This window comes from Megalops cyprinoides, chromosome 16, assembly GCF_013368585.1.
Source record: "Megalops cyprinoides isolate fMegCyp1 chromosome 16, fMegCyp1.pri, whole genome shotgun sequence".
Taxonomy (NCBI): Eukaryota; Metazoa; Chordata; class Actinopteri; order Elopiformes; family Megalopidae; genus Megalops; species Megalops cyprinoides.
Window position 1 is genome coordinate 5,875,982 of NC_050598.1, and position 20,946 is coordinate 5,896,927.

Consider the following 20,946-nt stretch of genomic DNA (forward strand, 5'->3'; position numbering starts at 1 on the left):
CTACAATTTGCAGTCATACCCTGTCGAAGCCCTTGACCGCCGCATGGCGGCCAGCACAATGGCACAGGCTGTGGTCACCGCCATCGCAGCCACTGCTAGCAAGCCGTAGCTGACTGAGTGGGGATCTGTGGACAGGAGGAAAGGGTTAGCATGGGCAGTTTACAAAAGAGACACTGCAGAATCACAGCACAGTAGGTCCTCATACCCTCACTGAAGTCTGCCTCTGGAAACAATGGGTCTGCCAGTGTCACTTTCCAGCTGGCAACCGCCCCTTCGTCCATAGAGTCCTGCTCCATGGCAACGGCTCTTCCTGGAAAAACCGAGAGACAGGAAACGGTCATCTTTAGTGTCACCCTTGAGGCAACCGAGCGCCGTTAGCCAAGGAGCTACAGCGGAGACGGAGAGGACACAGCATCGGCAGTTTACAGGCCTTCTCAGGCAAGACCTGATGCCATCTGTGTCATAGCTCCTCCCTCACCTTCACTGTTGGTTTGAACGATGTCTGACGCTGGGGGCTCTGGTTCAGACAGAATCACTTTCCCACTGGAAACCACTGCCATTTCCCTGGGGGAGTCCCTCTGCACTGCGCCAAGATCTCTTTCTAGAATGCACAATATCACAGCAGGTCACGGCTGCAAAGAGCTCCGTCCGTGTCAGTCTATATCGCATTCAAAACTTCCAGATGCTACCAACTTTGCCTGTTGCACCTCTCTTCGCTGGTGTCCACCGCAGAATGGTGGCAGACCGCTGTGGTACAGTGGATGAACACCTGGAGGCGAGGCAGAGGTTAAAACGGCTGCAATCTGCATGACTCTTGGGCTAGTGTTATGGTACATATACAGTACCTGATCCCTCAGGTGGGCCAGGATATCGCTGTCCACAAAGGTGAACATGTAGAGGATAAAACGCTTGTAGTGAGTGGGGTTTGAGAGCCCAGAGGAGCCATCCACAGGAACTAGCCTGGTCAGGTAGTTGTCGCCCATATAGGGGCACCTGGAGAGAGACGTGCATGAAGGCCTCCATGTTCATGCCACAAGGCCATTTGTCAGGTTGGCAGTTACCCGTCAATCAGAAGTGTCCACTGGGGCAGGCTGTCGGGGCTGGGGGCGAGGGTCGCCCAGCAGTCTCCCAGCGTCAGGACGATATCAGGATCCGTCCTCTCCAATACGCGCACCTCCACGTACACAGGCTCCCGCAGGACCTTGGTGACGGGGTAATCATCCTCTCCGTAATAGGACCTGTACAGAGAATCTGGGGAAATAAGGGAGGGTTTAGGCCAAGGGAGTGGGTTTGTCTCCTCCCATTCTTACCTGAGCAGCGTTACCTCTTGCCAACCTGAGCTCCACACGCAGGGGTCCTGGAGCTATCACAGGTGGGGGCGGGGTGACCGTGCTAACCTCAGCCACCAGGGGCACTATGTCACTGCCTGAGTACCGACACTGGAGGAGCAGCCTGGGGGAGGGAGGTTGTGTAATGGTTGTTTTTTAATGTCACAAATGCATGTTCCACCAGTCAAAATATAGCAGTTCAACAACAATACTGATAATGCTAACCTGATCAAAATGTCCTCAAGTTAATAAGCAGCACAGTATGAAATCATAATTTTTGTTTGCACTCACCTAACAATACAGACTGCTTAAAATCTCATTAGTAATCTATAATCAACCCCTATTGTATCTGGGCCAACTTGCCGCAACAGTGCCATACAAAACTCTTAATATCAGTTTTTGTACTTCTATCTTGTTGCAGGAAATACACAAATTTTAAAGAAGCTCATGTGTGAAGCTCTACTTCTTCATACATGAAATTAAAACAAACATCATCCCTCTTGGAGGCTGCCAGTTACCCGGCTATATCCCCCAGGCATCCCCCTGCAGCAAGCTGATGGGTCTCCAGGTGAAATACACAGCACCTCCCCATCCCGTTTTCACCCTGCTCTTCCCCTACTGACAATAAGCATTATTAAACACATCTATAAACCCAACCGCCTCCTTTCTCCTTCCTCCAAGGACACGGGGAACTGTAACTAAAATGGTTATGCCCCGTTCAACATCTACAATATGCCTAAGGCCTTGCACCTGGCGGCTAAACGCCAAGCTTGCACATTTGCCCCAGTGCCATGCATTCCTGCAGCCGATAGATCAGTAAGAATATTTACAAGAGCGGAGAGCCACTGGTGTTCTGGCAGGCTATGAAGCCTTTCCCTGTGGGCACCTATCTCGTTCTTGGCAGCAGCAGGAATAGCAATCTATATTACTTTTCCCCTCTTTTATATATTTTGCAAATTCAAGGACAAGGTCACCGTTTGGTAACTGGATCACCCAGCAGGGAAGAGTAGTCTTCCCGAGCAAGGAGGATAAACATCTAAGTGAGCTGGCTCCAGAGAGTGACACCTTAGGGCATTCTCGCAAAATACCCATGCGTGCCAACAGCTTCCAAAGACCAGAGTTCAATTAGACCTGGGGCAGCTTTAAATTTGGAATTGCCCGTGGAGGTGCTAAACCAAACCCCCTGCGCAGCTTTAGAAATGGATCATCAGCTAGTTCAGGTTTCAAGAGATAGTGATGTCATTCAAGATAGTGTGCCAACCTCCTTTTTCGTCCTCATCCATCTCTGCTCCAAAAAGATGTGTCCCCCAATACTTCTGTGATGCTTTCTAGAAGTTCTGAATACACTGTGTAAATTAAGAACCCATTCGCGTAATACTTATACTTAATAATTACGCGTAATATGCCTTTAAGTTATATGCATATCATTTTGAATGATGCGGCTTTGTTTATTGCACTTTCCCCTATGTGAAGGGGACAGGGTGTGGAGTGACAACTTAGAAGCTGGTCTAACAACAATCTGCCCTCCAGACGGACAGCAACAGACTCCACGTGTTCTCGCTAGACATGTTCGAATTAGAACGGTGAGGCTGATACACAGGAAGTGGTCACACTGACAGACTCTGTGGTGGACCTCATTAATTTTCACAGTAGGGCTAGGAAGCTTTTTGCATGCCACGAGAAATATAAAACAAACACACTCTTTGACTACTGTGTAGTACTTACAATATTGATGAATGGATGCCTGGCTAGCCATTTTCCCCTAGACAATAAAAATCTACACGCTCTCATGTCGCCATGTGAGTGCAATTCCAAACAAAAAGATGATTCTGTTGAGTTGTACTGTTGTACTTCTGTTTGCAGGTATTAGAACTACTATTGGACTAGTAATTAGAGCACTAATTCGAGCAGCGGACATTATATACAGAGCTATGACCTGAATGTAAAAATTTTTAAAAGCACCAGCAAAGATGGATTAATATTTTCATTTAGAGGGAAATCTCCCAATATAGAATCTGAAGGCAACATGCCTATTTATGCCAGCAGGTGGTAGTATCTGCTGACAAGCAGTATTAACACTAAAACCAGAGTAAAGCACTAAAGCCAGAGTAAAAGCCCAGGAATAAACCTTAAATTTAGAAAGTGCTTGTCCTTCCAATCTTGCATGTTGCAAAGTGGAGTTTAATTCAGCAGGTGGTTTTGTTCATATAAACTTAGATTAGCATGTCCATGCCACACACAGGAATTTGTTTGGGTCTTGCCCATTCACAATGACAGACAAAAATGAGACAAATACAATAAAGAAAAGGTCACAAGCACACTTCGGTTCCTAAGATTCTCTACGCTCAGTGCATTCAATGGGTAACCATGATCAAATGCCACATCAGCCAACAGACATCTCACAGATGTATAAATGTAACTCAAACCCACACTAAGAACCATTTTCTGTTCTGTGTAATAAAGGTATACACACAAGCAGGTTGGTACCACAGCTGAAACAGGGTGTGACATTGGTGCTACAGAAAAGCATTACTAGGTTATACACAACAAAATCCAGCCAGAAAGATGGTTTCAGCACTCATCCACTCACTTGTAGACACTGTCCCTTGTGATGGAGCCAGAAGGTCCAGCCACCACTTCATATGGAGCGGACATCACGTTCTCATAGACCACATGACCCTCGTCAGCCTGTAAGGGAAGAGAGGGCATTAGAGAGCCAGCAGGCTGCCACACAGCAGCTGTAACTCCGAATCAAGGCCCAGCCCACCTTCATGACTGTGCCACAGGCGTCGACTGGGAACTGGAATGTGACAAAAGCAGCCGTGGTGCCAACAGGACCACAATAGGAATCGCTGCCCTCCAGGAGGCTGACGGAGGAGAGGGCCAGGTTAGGTATGGTGACATCCCTGGCCACCACTACCACAAACTGTCCGTCCCTGGTGCACTGGACAGTCACTGGCAGGCAGAAAAGGAATATTTTGTAATTCACTTAGTAACCACTTCACAGGGATAAGGAGTGTAGCCTACTTCTTGAAAAGGTGGAGAAGCTAATGGCAGTTACACCTGCTAAGAATGGAAAATTACTCATCTCACTACCTCCACCTCGGGCTCACATTGCACCTTGGTTTAGATTACATGGTACAGACTTAAAGAGGAAGGATTTCTCCACAGCAGCATTTAATATTTACATTCTGCTGAAACCCAATACACTTGCCTGCATTCCCATAATAGCACTGCTGTGCTTCAAAGCAACAGTTCTTAGCCTCACAATCAGCCCTAGTGATATCAGAGTCACCGCACAGTAGCTTTTCGTGTTCGTTCACATTGCATTTGTCCGACTGAGCTAGGGCCAACTCAAACACAATAGCCAAGAGGACAACGAAAGGCAAAAACTGCTCCTTGTCGCTAGCTCTCTCCATTATCGAACTCAGCAAAGCACTTCCCGCTAAAATCACGACTGATCGTTTACATATTGGCAAAGTGTGCTGGTCTAATTGCCACAGCTTCTTAAGTGGATGATAATTGTTCACGTGGGCCGAATGACGTGGGTGTGTCCCGAATGGAACTGAAATATGACTACGCTGATTAAACCTAATCAAACAACATAGATATTTTAAAATCACATCCGGTCCTATGATGTTTGTAGCCTATGTGTTTGGGAAGCGTGCGCTCGCAACAGTGTTAAGTTAACATGCAAAATAAGCGACATACTGATTAATTTGACATACGGTTATTCATATTTAATGGCTGACAAAGAAATGTATAGTATTTATAATATTAAAAATTTATAATAACCAACCTTAACAAACAATAGGCCAAGAGAATTTCATTGAAACCATCCAGAAATTACAAAGAGCATGCGGCGCTGTTTGCCGTTTCCAATGCATTCATGTAGACTATTATAAAAGTATTCTACATTATAGAACGCATACTTGGGGTAAAGCCCCAATTACCTTGCAAAACATTTTAATTGAACCAGTAGGCTATCACAAGGCAAATTCCTTTGTACCATATGCTACCAATTAATTGAATTAAAACTGAGTTTATAAAATTTGCTCCGACGGCACATTGTATCCAGTTAATGTCCGGATCCGGTAATTACAGAGAATTGTAAAGACTCGCTCAACTTGGATTTTTAATGACAACCGTGACAAATGTTTATCCTAAAATCACTTCCAAGTTTTCCAGTGTTCTTAGAATTTGGATATAACCAACTCGCTAGGTTTCATTCGTATAGCCTATGGAAAAAGTACCGCCAGTCCCACGCAACCTCTACTACACACCTTAAGTACCTACATCTAGTGTGAGAAACTAATAGTGAAAAATTACTTAAAAGGTACATTTCTTTTATATTTCTGATAGAACATACAGGCCTATTATTGGACAAAGGCTACCATGTGCTATCAATTTAGTAGCCTATTTCTTACATCACCTCTACTCTGTGACCTAATTAGGGTTCACCATTTTTCCGAGGTAGCACAAAGTGCGAATAGTTAAGTTAGGTGGTAAACGAATTCTATCCTCTATTTTATTTTCTATTGTCCTTAAATTCTGACGAACAATGACGTAATGCCGAACCGACATTATTAACTTGATTCAGTGACGTTTTGTTACATAGCGGCGCAGTCTGAATCCCGATTATGATTTATTATTTTGGATTCTCCGAGTGTAATGGGAACTGTTGACAGCATTATCCGTAACAGCACATCACATAACAAGTCGTTACTCTTCACTGCTGGGATGGGCAGGACAATCCCTGTTTTGTGTGAAGCCACAAGGTTTAGTTATGAACTTCTACCGGTCACCCGGAGACTCTCAGGGAGCGCTTCCCAAAGTCAAATCGCGGGGCTTCCGGTGCACACTGGTTTTCATCCAACTTAAGTCCTAATTACCCAAGTGAAATGAGCTGTTAACACAAGCCTGAGCTGGACATTTATATCTGCCCTCCAAGGCCACATCATCAGAGACAGAGTACATGTGCACGCCATTAAAAAGCACTTTACAGTAGGGCTGTGTTGCAATACCTGTGGAACCGCTCTTTGAATAGTTCAGCGCTCACGGAACTTCGACGAACCAATTAGATCGCGCTAATCGAGTCGGATTTGTTCGCCAACTGACCACAGCAGCAGGTCAAGTGAAACCATCCTGATGTAATCCAGCCAGGAACCTAAACTTCGATAGAAACATTCACGAACGTACATTTCAGTCATACAGAAACAAAATCAGCTACTTCTAACAGTTCGTGCATGAAGCCGTCCTGCTGCACAGCTGCTGGACCTTTAATTTGGACTGCTCATCCCATTCGTTCCACTGCAGAATCCGTTCCAACACGTGTCACAGGAACAACCGAAACTGCGCAGGAACTGCACGGCATGATGCTCTAAAACCCCTATCACCAGCTCCGTGCTTTAGGAGAATGACACGCTGAGAGACAGCTAACAGGAGACACTTCATGAAAATCACTCATCAAAGCTAACAGCGCCCTGCTCTGTGAACATGTTACTCCAAATCTGGTAAAAATAAGAAAGATAGCTGCAAGAGATACATTTTATGTCTTTCAGGAAGCACAGACGTCATCTTAGCTTCACATAAAGATATGAATTCAGTTTAACAATACGAGACCCAGTTAGTTCCACAAAGTCGGATCTGACACAATGATAGCGGTATGAAAAGGCATACTGTTATACAGTACGTGGACAAACGGTAGAGGTTGAGAAACGTTTTTACGCTTTTTACCGCTAGAGGGCAAGGTTTCTTCAGTTCGCCGCAGTTTAAATGACTAGATTTGACATATGAGGAACAAACCGTCGTAACTGGCATAGTGATAATGCATAGTAGTTCTCCGGTGCCCAGAGAGAACCGTCATTTGTAACAAAATAAGGCCTTGCTTTAATTAATGGCTCCGATTAACATCTCTGACCAGTAGGTCCAGGTATGCCACGGATAACCGATGAATACTGTGCAACTACTGTGAATTAAAAATAAACCGTATCTGCCGCAGTTTAAATGACTAGATTTGACATATGAGGAACAAACCGTCGTAACTGGCATAGTAATAATGCATAGCAGTTCTCCGGTGCCCAGAGAGAACCGTTATTTGTCAGAACACAAGGCCTTGCTTTAATTAATGGCTCCGATGAATATGTCTAACCAGTAGGTCCAGGTTTTCCACGGATAACTGGATAATACTGAGCATCTGCTGTAAATTAAAAATAAACTGTATCTGTTGACCCCATTGTTGAACGATCATCACAAAACTTGTTTCTGTTGCATTGAAATTGAAATGATCTGTACTCTACCTTAAGTAGCCTGTAGTCTTGTAATTTTTTCACATACAGTGCTAAAATCTGTAAAAGCTAGTATTCTCTCTTCACTTCTACATGCCACTGCATTTGGAGAAAGGGTCTAAAACACCAGTTTCCTACAGCAGGCTAACTAGGAGTCAGCTGGCAGAAACCTGTGAGACCCTGTTGGCTCCACTGTTGCCATTACCATGCTTCAATTCCCAGTCAGTGCCTGTGGCACCAGGATGAAAATGTGCATTGACTGTGTTAATCAGAGAAGACAGTATACTTAAAATGGCACTTTATTCAACCACCTGTACATATATTTTATGCAGAGCAAATTGCATAGTAAAAAACACCATCCACACATAGAGATACAGCTACATCTTTCACTAAAATGCAAAATTAGCAAAATATTCCTAATAATGCTACAACTTTGCATAACATATTGACCTTTAAGGATACAAAAATACTGTAGTGTCTAGTACTACTAGGAGTGTTACATAATGTTAAATGAGTGATACGTTGAATTGCACACTACCTGCCTGGCATAAATAATTATGCACCAGAAGAGATGGGCTGCTGCAGGGGGGGCAGTTATGACTAAAAAGGCACAACATGGAGATTATGAGAGGTTCCAGTGCTTCAAGTGGTAACACTGTCCATGAAATACAGAATATCTGGCCACTCACAAGTTGCACACATGGCATTAGGGATCCTTGAAATTGCACTATGTTCCCGGTGTGGTTTCCACAGGGCTTTTCCCTGGGGGGCTGCAATTCTTACAGCGGATGATTCTGTGTAAACGAGTACTGATTAATGATGGACCACAAGGCACTTGGAAGGCAGGTGGTACTGGGTAATATGGCACCCGGAGTCACTCGATGCGTTCAAATGCTGTAGACCCCTGTGCGGATCTCGGCCCACGATGCAGGAAAGCTCATATTGCACAAACGCAGTAGGAGTTCAAACCTGACACATTTCTTGCATCGCAGGCTGCGCGGGAGGGAGCAAGTCTCACCAGACCTGCTGCAGACACGCAGCTCCAAAGAGTGACAGCCATCCTTCAGATTCAGGGAATTAAACACACACACAACACGTACCTATTTTCTATGTAAAAGAAGAAACAATCTCATAAAATTTATATGTTAATGTAACACACTGATGCATGACTAAGACACCTGAAATAACTGTGGTGTGTGCACCCATTCAAACCAAGGTGTCATGGTTAAATTATTCACCTACTTTTAAAAAATCCAATATGTAATAATAGCGGAGTTTCTCAGCTCTAATTTGGTGTGTGCAGGAACAAATTCTGTAACAGGAAACCTGCTAAAACAATGACTTTGCAGCAAAGTTAATCAGGCTTAAACACATGATCTGTAAACATAATCCGCACTGGAGCAGCAACTGGCCCCTGCACTCTTTCCCAAGACCATAAGACAACGTGCAATGCAAGAACCCATGGGCTGTTGTAAGCATGGCAACCTTTAAGAGAACCACAGTTCGTTTGCTTTGGAACATGCAAACGTAGCATCCATGTTACGGGGTTAGGCAGTGTTCATTGCACAAGTGAAATGTAATGAGGCTTTGGATCACCAGGCCATACCCGCAAGCTCATGGACCTGCCCTGACCTCTCAATGTGCCCCTGCGCTCTCATTTTGCAAAGAACAGGTAGATGAAAAGGGTGCTCAGGCAGGGGGCTTGTCCATTGGTCTCTCTTTCCACGCCCCCTGCAGTTCAAAGCTCCCCGGCGTCGTGCGCTGTCCCCTCACTCTCCCCCTCGATCTTCGCCTCACTCACCGCCTTCTCTTCTGACCCCTTCACCCCCATATCACCCTTCCACACCTCGTTCAGACACCCTGCAGGACAAAGAGACAGTCACTTGCATCAGCATTTGTGTGTGGACCGCTGTTGGTTAAACTGAGTTATGCATGCTTGTCTATAGGGTATAGCACGTATGAGAAGGCTAGATGTGCACACATGCAGAGATGACTGTACAAACACACAATGAACAAGTGCTCAAGAGTTTGTGGACAAGAATTTACATTTAGGAAAATATACAGTCATTTTGTTTACTGAGCCATTAATTTGAAGTCTAGAGGCTGATAAAGTCTAATTTTTCAGTGTTAACATACATGGTGTGTAAACATAGTGAGTGAGTGTGTGTGTGTGTGTGTGTGTGTGGGGGGGGGGTGCCTGCATGCATCTCTCACCCTGCTCCGAGGCCTTCAGCACGTGCATCTCACAGAGATATTGCTCTAGCCTCTCCTCCTGATTGTGGAAGTACCAGTCCTCCACCACCTCCTCATACTCCTCCAGCATGGTCTCGCACTGAAATGGCAGGACACAGCATTGAGACAGACAAACACACACACACACACACATTCAAACACAAACATTTTATACAGAACACTTCATCTGTATAAAAAGAACAGCACACAGGTTACACCAAGCCTGTAATACATTTTTCTCCTTTGCTTGTTACTGACCAACCACATGCAATCAACAGAAGTTAAGAAAGTGCAACTATAAATTTGCTTCCTTACTCATCCCTCCAGACGTCTCTGAGAAAGTGCCCTGACTGGTTCCCATTATAATGTGGTTGGGAACCTGCACTCGGGTCAGAGGAACGTACCTGCTTCTTCATATCGGCGACTTCTACTGAGGGTTCATCCCACAGCTCGTAGGGCAGCCCCAGCTCTACCTTCACTCCCTTATTAACCAAGTTCTTCAGGGTCTCCATGGTTTGGCTCGTTCCCTGAGATGGGCATGGAGAAGAGTTAACGGGAGAGAAAAACGACAGAGAGAGGAGAGATTACGCTTAACCCTTACGATTCATAACGCTATAATCGTCCAATAATGGAAAACAAAAAGGAAATTCTGCGGCAATTTTTTCTTATGAGGAAGCTGACGCGCACCTTTGCGTATCTGAGGCTGCCGGGTCTCTCTGCGTGGACGCTGTACTGCAAGATTCCCTCACATATGTTGTCCAAAGCCTCCGTGAGACGCGTTTCCCTAGGAATGCGGTCAGACAGATAAATTTAAGTGCGTGACGAAACTACCTACCTCAATCTTTCCACTTCTGCACACCTACGCATGATTCCATCCCTGTCCTTCCTCCCTTTCTATCGCCTTCGTCCCCCAGCTTACGAGGTGTTGTATTTGATTTTGCGTCTCCGTTTGCCAGTGTCCAGTACTTCTCCCACTTCCAGAACTTCCTTCGACCGTCCACTCTTCTCCAGCGCCGCCTGCAGCTCGACAGTTAAGAACTTGCACACTGTTGGGCCAGGCGACAACACAGACCAACAAGATGATAAACAAACATATTATCGTTACATGAAACAGTGCACATGAGCAATAGGGTCTTCCATTCAATACATTTATACAGCATGGTCTGTTCTGCCACGCTTATGACACACATCAACCGAGCAGGACATTCACACACCATGAGACGGCTTCATGAAATAAACTGGAACAGTGCAATAAAAACTCACCTTCGCATTTATTTGGCAATCTCTCGTCCTGCTCCGCCAGAGCGTAGCTGGAAGCCCACAACAAAATCAGCAGAAAAACTTCCATACTTCGGATTCGTTTTTATTTCGTTATTCGTTTCTTCCCTTTCCAGCACTGTGGGCGCTAGCTATAGCCACATCGGCATGTTTAAATTAGCAACCATGAGCGAATGGAACAGCGCATGTGCAAATTTGTAAACTATGGCGGCCAGAAAGGGAACCGCTTTCTTGCACCGATTGCTACCAGGCGCAAGTAGCAGTCGAGCGAAAACATCAATCTGGTCCTAAAAGCTGTATAAAAATGACACAGCATTTAGAAATTAGCAACTATGAAAAGTGGAAATGAAACTTTAAATATCTAAAGTAAACAAAATTTAAACACAAACATGTTCGTTTAAAGTATTTATTTACACAATGGGCGATTAGAATTATACAAAGGTTGTTACGTATTTGAGGACCTAGGAGCTTTCTCTGCCAGTAACAAGATGGCGGAATTTCAGAAAAAAGGGTCGGACCTCGAAGATTTTCAAAAATAATACAGAAATAATTAATAGTACAGCGTAACTAAACATATAAATACGAACCAAGAAGTAGCATTTTATTTGTTTGCTTCTATAACAGTTTATATATTCATTCCGAAGGTTTTTCTCTTTCTCACTGATTTTATTTTAAGGTAAGCTAACACTGCTTTATTGGCTTAGCTGCTGCAGCTAGCTAGCAAAGTTTATTAGATTACTTGTAGACATATAACGACCATTAGGTTTATTCCCCTTGCAATGTCACATGTGCAAATGTGTTTTAAAATTTAAGCTAATGAATGCTCAAGAGCGCCCACAGCGCACTCCTGGTGTTCGCTAGCCAGGCTGAGTCTGACACACGGGTCGCCTTGGAGAAAGTTAGCTAGCACCTAGCTGCAGCGGCGTAGATCTCCAGATGTTTTGGTAGTTAATTTGTGTGCATGAGGTTTTGGGTGCTTTTCCCATGTTGTGGATTTTGTATTTAAGCATAAGATTGGAGTGATCCCCTTAAATAAGTTTCCACATCGACGCGATCTAGCTATACACTGTCATTTTACTAATGAATCCGTACGTGAGCATCATAACTGCACTTCTTAGAGACGTTGTGTAGCTTGCAAGCGTTACATCATGATAAACCGGCGAGCTTGCTAACAGCCTGTGCGGGAGACAACGAATCCTGTTCCGCGTTTAACTTACATGCATCTTGTCATCGTTCGGTTTTGTTGATGTGGCTAACTTCGCTAATCTACCTAGCAAACTGGTGACTTCAGACTACTTTAAACAGGTGGGCACCCGGTACCTCACAAGTGTCATGTTCTGTCGAGAAAGTTAATTCCAACAGATGAGAGACTATTTCGCTGCGTGAGTACGGCTGCGGTAATCCCTTCCCGTCCCCCCTGTCTCAGCGCACCTCCCCGTGTACCCCTCCCGCAGCCATGGCGGAGGAGAGGAGACCGAAACAGTGCAGCATGGTTCTGCCCACGGAGTCCATGAAGGCCATGGCGGAGTCCGTGGGAGTGGGGCAGCTCCAGGAGGAGAGCTGCGTGGCGCTGAGCGAGGAGGTCAGCTATCGCATCAAGGAGATTGCTCAGGTAACGGGTCCGAGGGCTTCCGAGGGGTGCGTGTGTATGCGCCTCTGACCAGGGGAGGGCTTCACTCGCTAGACTGGCTATTAATGGACTCGACACTTTAATACGTAGGTCGGTCGTCCTAGTAACAGGTGTGTTTGTGTGTGTGGCATGGGAGACGAGCTGTGAGTTGGGTACTGGATTTAAACCGGCGTCAGTCATCCTCGTAACAATTTGTGTTTGTGTGTTGCTGTTTGTGCAGGACGCTCTTAAGTTCATGCACCACGGGAAGAGACGGAAACTGACGACCAGCGACATCGACCACGCCCTCAAACTGAAGAACGTAGAGGTGAGTTAGACCGACAGGAGAAGGTGGGGGAGTTACGGCGCCTGGGTTTCAGGGGAGACGCGTTCCGCTGCTCTTTGGCTCAGCCATCTTTACGCTGCGCCTGTAGACTGGTTAGAGTTGACCGCTCTCTGAGATCGTTGTGAGATGGGCACTGCCTGTGTTGTCAACATTGGTAAAGTCCAGGTGGTGGGAGAAGGTTGTGGCGTCAGCGTCTCTGACAGACAGTGACGCAGTGTGTGTTTGTGTGTGGGCAGCAGTGTGACATAGTGGTAAGGAGCAAGGTTTGTAGACAAAAGGTTGCTGGTTCCAATTCCACTCTGGGGCACTGCTGTTGTGCCCTTTGGCAAGGTACTAAACCCAGAGTCGCCTCAGTAAATATCCAGCTGTATAAATGGGTAACATGTTAAACTGTAATCTGGATAAGAAAGTCTGTTAATTGACACTATATAATGTGTTTGTGTGTGTGTCTTCATACGCAGCCACTGTATGGGTTCCAGTCTCAGGAGTTTATCCCCTTCCGCTTCGCCAGCGGAGGCGGGAGAGAGCTGCATTTCTACGAGGAGAAGGAAGTGGACCTCAGCGACATCATCAACACGCCCCTTCCCCGTGTCCCCCTCGACGTCTCACTCAAAGGTAGCCCACAGAACATGGCTCTTGCCATCAGAAGGGACTTACTGGTTGTTGCTGCGGCTGTAGTAGGGCTGTTATTAATAGTCATAGTTGCCTTGGAAGCAATGTTAGTGGCATTTGTCATGGTGGTCATAAGTAGAGCGAGTGAAGCAGTGGCTGCAGTTTACTTGTGCCTGCGATCATCTTTCATCTCCTTGATGTTTCAGCTCATTGGTTAAGCATTGAAGGGGTCCAGCCTGCCATTCCAGAGAACCCTCCCCCAGGTGAGATGGTCTCTCCTTCTGCTACCTGTCTGTCTGAAGTTGTTTGCTGTGTCTGTGTTTGTGCCTGTTGCATCCATGTTTGTAAGTTGCACTAGTTAAGAGCATCTGCTAAACGACTGGATGTAAATGTGCCACTGTCTTTTCTCTCTCTCTCCCTTCTTTTCTCTCCATCATTCTTTTGTCATCTCTTTCTCTATCTCTCTGCCTCTCTTTCGTTCAGATGTATCTATTTCCCAAAGCAGACGCGTGTATGTATTTGCAGGTGTACGTGCTGTGTGTGTGTTTAATGCATCTCTGCCTGTCTGTCCCTGTCAGCCCCCAAAGAACAGCAGAAATTGGAGTCCACCGAGCCGCTCAAAGCTGTCAAACCGGGACAGGAAGAGGAGCGGTCCATCCAGGGCAAAGGTCAAGGGGCGACCGCTGCAGACAGCAAAGGTCAGCATGTCACCGTTTTCTAAGAGGGGTTGGACTGGGCTGGACAGAAGGATTTTCTGGAAGAATGCAGCTGCTGCTGCAGGTGGTGTCACTGGGCCAGAGGGGGGCAGTGTTGCCCCTGGAAAGTATAAAATCAATGCGCAACAGTTCTGCGATGAGGCCGCTGAGCTGAAGGAGACACACTGTCTGCAAATGACAGGGTGATCTGGGAATCATGGCTTGCAGTGATTGTTAAATGTCCTGTGGCGCACAGCGCAAAGAGTAAAGCACTTTTTGAGCTTCACTAAAGTGGCATATGATTTCAGTCCATCATCATTACTGCAGAAGGTACAACAGCAGTGTCACAACTGTGATTAAAACCCGGGTCCCCTTGAACAGGGGTTCAACACAAGACATTATACTCAACATCACTCCACGCCGAAAAGATGAAAATAAAACAGTTTGTCTTTCCCGTCCTCTCCACACCCTTACTCTCTCTATCTCTCTTCTCTCTTTTCCCCCTTCGTCCTTCTTCTCTCTTCCCTACTTCTGTCCTCTCCCCTCCCTCCCTCTCTCCCTGCCTCCTCTCTCTTCCTCTCTTTCTCCTCCCTCCTTTCTGTCTCTCTCCACCTCTCTGCTGCCTCTTTCCTGCCCTGTCTCTGCTGGCTCTCAGGAAAGGAGAAGTGCATGATTAGGCTGAAGCCGCGCAGCACCCACGAGTTGTCTGTGGAGCAGCAGCTCTACTACAAGGAGATCACAGAGGCCTGCGTGGGGTCCTGCGAAGCCAAGAGAGCCGTAAGTCTCACAGAGAGTGCGCGTGTGTGCGCGCGAGAGAATGTATGTGTGCATGCTGAGATGCTTGTTGTCTCCTTACTTAACCCATTGCAATATCTGAACACTGATTCAAATTCAAGTCAGCTTTATTGATATGACAGACACAATTCTCTCTCTCTCTCTTTCTCTTCTACAGGAGGCGCTACAGAGCATAGCCACAGATCCTGGTCTATACCAGATGTTGCCTCGGTTCAGCACCTTCATCTCAGAAGGGGTAAGCCTCAGCCACGCAGTGGGCTTAACAGAGTTTATGAATGTGGCAGCAGAGCATAATTACAGTTTCCCTGTTCCCAAACAGACTTACCCTGTTCTATTAATGGTTGCTATGATGGGCTTTGGGGCTCCTAAAATGTGTTTGTATATCTTGTAAAATATGTAATACCCGCCTCTCCCTCTTTCTCAGGTGCGAGTGAATGTCGTGCAGAATAACTTGGCTCTGCTGATCTATCTGATGCGAATGGTTAAGGCTCTGATGGACAACCCCACTCTCTACCTGGAGAAATACGTGAGTCTGGCCTTCTGTCTGTCAGCCTCTGTTTCTGCAGGCCGTCTGTCTGCCTGTCTGTATGTCTGTGTGTCTCTGCCTGCGTTTCTGTCTGCCACTCCCCGGTGGCCTACTTATCTGTGTGTGTGTTTTCTTTGCCCTTCACTGTAGGACAGATCAGGTTTCTTTTCAGTGTTGTCTTTATGTGTCTCTTGTGGAGATGACCACGAACCCATTGTGTCAATATGCTAAAAGCAGTCACTTAATATTCATTGAGAATGTCCCCTTTCCTCTCCTCTCTCCTCCTCTCCTCTGCTCTCCCTCGTAGCTGCATGAGTTGATCCCGGCGGTGGTGACATGCATAGTGAGTAAGCAGCTGTGCTTGCGGCCAGATATGGACAATCACTGGGCCCTGCGAGACTTCGCCGCCCGCCTCATGGCCCAGAGCTGCAAGACCTTCAGCACCACCAACAACAACATCCAGTCCCGCATCACCAAGACCTTCACCAAGGTACTGCTGCTGCGCGTGTGTGTGTGTGCATCCATGCGTGTACGTGTGTGTGTGTGCGCGCCTGCGTGTGTGTGTGTGTATACGCATAGGTGTGCTTGCGTGGCTGATACTCTCGGTGGCCCGGATGGGATGCCATTTCTAATCTCCTGGTTCCTTTCAGTTCTCAGCAGCGATAAAATAACCTGGCCCATGGCTGAAAAGACCCAACAGGTTTTCGTCCTGTGTCTACAGGAAGCGATGTCACTGACGCAAGCCTCATGCTGGCAGACTGTGTAGTTCAGCTTGTTCAGTATCTGTCCTCACTCTCTCTCCTGTGTCTCAGAGCTGGCTGGATGATAAGACGCAGTGGACGACACGTTACGGCTGCATCGCAGGGCTGGCAGAGCTGGGGCCTGATGTGAGTAGGGTTGTCTCTCCGCCTGTTTCTCTCTCTCTCTTTCCCTGTTTCCCCCCTTCCTTCCCCTCCAAAGTCACGCTATGTCAGTCACCTCTCTCTCTCTCTCTGCCTTCCTATCTTCCCTTTGTGTTGTATTGGTCATGTACAGCAGTATGAATGCTGCTTCCTGCATACTTCCCTCCTGCTTTCTCTTTTCCCCCTGTTATCATTTCTCTCTGTCTCACCTGCTCTCCTGACCTGCTTCTCCTCCAGGTGATAAAGACCCTGATCCTGCCGCGCCTGACGATTGAAGGAGCTCGGATCAAAGCGGTCATGGAGGGACCCGTCGTGTCCAACATCGACAAGATCGGGGCGGACCATGTACAGAGCCTCCTGCTGGTGAGAGCGACGGGGCAAAGCATGTGCTTCTGTGTGTGTGTGTGTGTGTGTGTGTGTGTGTGTGTGTGTGTGTGTGTGTGTGTGTGTGTGTATGTACCCATGGGTGTGTCTCTGCATGTCTGTGTATCTGCGTGTATGTGAATGTCTGCATGGTGTGTCTGTGTGAGTGTAGCGAAGGGCGAGAGCAGTCACCCCACCCGGCTTCAAACCCAGGTCTACGGGGTACCAAACCTGCAACTTGACCGCAACGCCAAAGAGCCAGGCTCGTTAGTTTGGCAGTCCCAGAGTGCATACTCAACCGTAGTGACAGCAGTCTGTCACAGTGAGCATACCTGCATGCACAAGTGTGTGCATGTCAGTCGGTGTGTGTATCTGTGTGTGTGTATGTGTGTAGGGCATAGTGGGTTATATCATTGAAACAGACGCAGTTACATTGAATTTACTTAGACACTCTTGGTGGGAGTGACTTACATAGGATATTACTGAGGCAGTTCAGGTTAGGCACCGTGCCCAAGCGTAACAACAGCTGCCCCACCTTGGAACGAGGACTGCGCCACACTTATGTCCATGGGTTAATGAGATCTTGGAGTAGAGGTGTCCTCTGTGCTCTGAGTGTTGAGTGCTCTCTCTCTCTCTCTCTCTCGCTCTCTCTCTCTCTCTCTCTCTCTCTCTCTCTCTCTCTCTCTCTCTCTCTCTCTCTCTCTCTCTCTCTCTAGAAGCACTGTGCCGGCGTGATTGCAAAGACGCGGCCGCTTCCCGACAACCCGGACCAGTACCGGGCTGACTACGGCTACTTGGGCCCCATGCTGTGCTCCCACGTGGCGAAGGCCCGGGCGCAGGCGGCCCTGCAGGCGCAGCAGGTCAACAGGACCACCCTCACCATCACCCAGGTACCCGTCCATCACAGAGCCACCGGCTGTACCACACCTTACCTGTTCATAACCCAGGGCAGTGTTAGTCACAAAGAGTACCGTCAGTCACACAGTACAGTGTTGATCACGGAGGTAACACTGAATTGCCCACTGAAATGACAGCCACATAGCATATTGTCGGTCTCATCCAACTATCCATCTGACAGGTAAATGTTAGTCATAGCAGGATCTGTCTGTCATTTAGATGATTTACACAAGGGTGAGTTATTTAAACAGGGGACTTTTTCAGTGGTATTTAGAACCCATATCAGTTATATGTACTATGGTCAGTCATCACGTGGGTTGGTAAGCTTATAGATTGTGTTTGACTTGTCTCTCCAAAGCCCCGCCCCACCCTCACCATCTCCCAGGGGGGCTCTGGGGGGTCTGTGTCCCGCACTCCCAGTATCATCAAGGTGCCCAGCTCCCTCACCCTCCCCATGCAGACCCTGGTGTCAGCCCGGCCCGGGACCCCCACCCAACCCTCACCCCCAGCAGCCAAGTACATCGTCATGGCGACCAGCGCGGGGGCGGCCTCCACGCAGCAGGTGCGTACTCTTAACTTCTTCAACTGTAGTAAGGTAGTGTGGATTTAGAAATCAATGAATTATTTGAAGATGCTGGATAGATCTTTAAGATTTTTTAGTAATGTAATCTGTCTCCTGTCTGTATCCTGTCTCTCCTGTGTGTCATCTCTCATTATTGTCGCTATCTGTATTTCCCTGTCTTGTATCTCCTCTCCAACTCATATTCTGTCTTTATTTGCTGTTTGTCTTCTTTCCATGTTCTCTACTATTTGCTGTCTGTCCCATCTTCATCTCCTCGCTCTTTCTTCTCTGACTCTGCTTTGTCTCCTCTCTTTAATTGTTAATTAATCTGTTAATTAACTTTAATTAATCTGACTCCTTTCTGCTTTCTCTGCTACCTCTCGGACTCCTCTCTGTCTCTTCTAATTCTTCTCTGTCTCCTCTCTGATATCTCTCTCCCCTCTCTCCCTCACATCTCCGTCTCGTCTTTGTCTCCTTTTCGTCCCCCCCCCCCCCAGGTGATAACGCTCAGCTCCTCCCGGTCCAGCTCCCCGATCACCAGCACGGCCCCCAGCTCCGCCTCCACACTGCAGCCCGTGGTGAAGGTGGAGCACGGGGGCGCGGGCGGTGGCGGGGGAGCCGGCGGGGTGGGCGGCTCCCGCACGCTGCAGAAGTACATCGTGGTGTCCCTCCCGTCGGCGTCGGCCGCCGAAGGCAAGGGCTCCAGCCTGCCTCCCCCGTCCCCGCTGTCCTCGGCCCCACCCTCCGCCACTTCGCTGGAGTCCGGGGTCAAGCTGGAGCGCTCCGAGTCCCCCGGGGCCAGCACGCATTCCCCCCACTGAGACTGAGTCCGACCGGGGAGGGTCGGGGTGGGGTTTGGGGGGCGGGTGATGTAGAGCCACGTCACACAACACCAGGAGGGAGATAGCGCAGGGAGACTGATTTAGGTGCTTCTTGTTTGTGTGACGCTGGTACAGGGACAAAGATGAAACGTGGGAAGGGACACAGGCCCAAGGCTTGAAGGCATCGGGGGGGGGTAAACATAAGCGGCGTCACAGGAGGAGGAGGGGAAGAGAAAGACAGAGGAAGTGATATGAGGAGGAGCTTGGAGGGGGAATATACTGTCTGACAGTAACTGTGGAAAAGAGCAGCAAGGCACTGTGTGGATTCTGAGCAGAGAGTCTTTCTCTCCTCTCCCCCTGTCTTAAACACACACACACACACACACACACAAACCATGGTTCTCTTTGTCTGACCCTGTCTCAGCATTGACATTGTTCATGTTTCTTTTTATATGCTATAATAAATCTGATTTTGTACATTTTTCTTTGCTGTTGTGATTATTAACTTTCACATTCTATCTGATTGAATCAGCAATGTTAGTTGTGGCAGAGACAGAGGAGTAGCACAGTAAAGTGTAGATTGATAAGCAAAGGTGTAGTATAAAAATAGAGCTAGCAGGTGGTGTAATTGTTCTGAGCTGACGATACTGTAGTGTACAATAACATTTAACCACACATTTCAACAGACTCATGACCTTCAGGACTCATATTGCGTCCTGTATTTTTCAATCTCTGCAAAAGTGTTTTCTAGTGTGTTTCTGTGGCAATTTGTGCCCATTCATTCTGTAGAGTATTTATGAGGTCAGGCACTGATGTTGGACCAGAAGGCCTGGCTCGCAATCTCCTTTCCAGTTCATCCAAAAGGTGCTGGATGGGGTTGAGGTCAGGGATCTGTGTGGGCCAGTCAAGTTCTTCCACACCGAACTCATCAAACCATGTCTTTATAGTCCTTGCTTTGTGCATTGGGGAACAGTCATGTTGGAATAGAAAAGGGCCTTCCCCAAACTGTTGCCACAAAGTTGCAAGCATAGCATTGTCCAAAATATCTTGGTATGCTGAAGCATTAAGATTGCCCTTCACTGGAGATAAGGGGCCGAGCCCAAACCCTAAAAAACAGCTGCGGCCAAATACTTTTGTCCATATAGTGTATATAGCTTTGGATAAATAAGCACAAAACATGACATAACCGAAAAAACAATAGGTCATATAAAAAATAATGAAGGTGCTCCCGAGTGTCTCGGTGACATCAGCAGAGAGTGACCACAGTGGCGGAACAAATCGGCTTTGTTCCACAAGGGACAGGATGGTATGTCAGCAGCGTTCCCTTTGTCTCCAGTGTGGTGCCCTTTGATGGCTTGTGACATGCCTGCGAAGTCCCTCAGTGGCGTCATTTGGGATTCGCCAATCCTCTGATTGACGTGTGCCCCTCTGTGCTGACATTATGGATTTTGTTTGCGAGCTGCTTTATGGAGTTCAAAGAGATTGAAATGGCCAGTTATTTTGTGCTTGGCTAACTCTTTGTAGACTTGGATGAATGCTTTGGATTATGCTGGGTAATCTGTTCTTGCCAAAATGTCCTGGTAAATTTCAGGAGTTCATGGCTCCCTTTGTCTTCATAAGAACTCCAGGACCAGTAAGTGGGGAGAAAAAGCAAACATAATAGCACCTTACAATATTTCACAGCATGTGTTTT

At 47.2% G+C, this 20,946-nt stretch overlaps 3 protein-coding genes across 3 annotated transcripts; 1 reads left to right on the top strand and 2 right to left on the bottom strand.

Moving 5' to 3' along the window:
* On the bottom strand, window positions 1-4,747 carry LOC118791159 (zona pellucida sperm-binding protein 4-like). Its single transcript, XM_036548438.1, has 10 exons — window positions 4,543-4,747; window positions 4,096-4,283; window positions 3,919-4,016; window positions 1,325-1,452; window positions 1,062-1,251; window positions 846-993; window positions 694-769; window positions 479-601; window positions 212-310; window positions 1-125 (listed from the first exon to the last, which is right to left on the bottom strand). Exons 1-10 carry the CDS (start codon window positions 4,745-4,747, stop codon window positions 1-3), a joined length of 1,380 nt encoding a protein of 459 aa, XP_036404331.1.
* A 3,386-nt stretch (window positions 4,748-8,133) lies between these two features.
* cnpy4 (canopy FGF signaling regulator 4) lies at window positions 8,134-11,265 on the bottom strand. The gene is made up of 6 exons (XM_036548840.1): window positions 11,111-11,265; window positions 10,767-10,893; window positions 10,535-10,631; window positions 10,252-10,374; window positions 9,830-9,947; window positions 8,134-9,475 (listed from the first exon to the last, which is right to left on the bottom strand). Exons 1-6 carry the CDS (start codon window positions 11,193-11,195, stop codon window positions 9,354-9,356), a joined length of 672 nt encoding a protein of 223 aa, XP_036404733.1. The 5' UTR covers window positions 11,196-11,265; the 3' UTR covers window positions 8,134-9,353.
* Window positions 11,266-11,579: 314 nt separating this feature from the next.
* taf6 (TAF6 RNA polymerase II, TATA box binding protein (TBP)-associated factor) lies at window positions 11,580-19,665 on the top strand. Its single transcript, XM_036548518.1, has 15 exons — window positions 11,580-11,801; window positions 12,552-12,737; window positions 12,976-13,062; window positions 13,542-13,695; window positions 13,899-13,955; window positions 14,271-14,390; window positions 15,043-15,164; window positions 15,340-15,417; window positions 15,607-15,708; window positions 16,016-16,198; window positions 16,521-16,595; window positions 16,848-16,973; window positions 17,690-17,863; window positions 18,229-18,432; window positions 18,930-19,665. Exons 2-15 carry the CDS (start codon window positions 12,582-12,584, stop codon window positions 19,251-19,253), a joined length of 1,962 nt encoding a protein of 653 aa, XP_036404411.1. The 5' UTR covers window positions 11,580-11,801; window positions 12,552-12,581; the 3' UTR covers window positions 19,254-19,665.
* The last annotated feature ends 1,281 nt before the right edge of the window (window positions 19,666-20,946 follow it).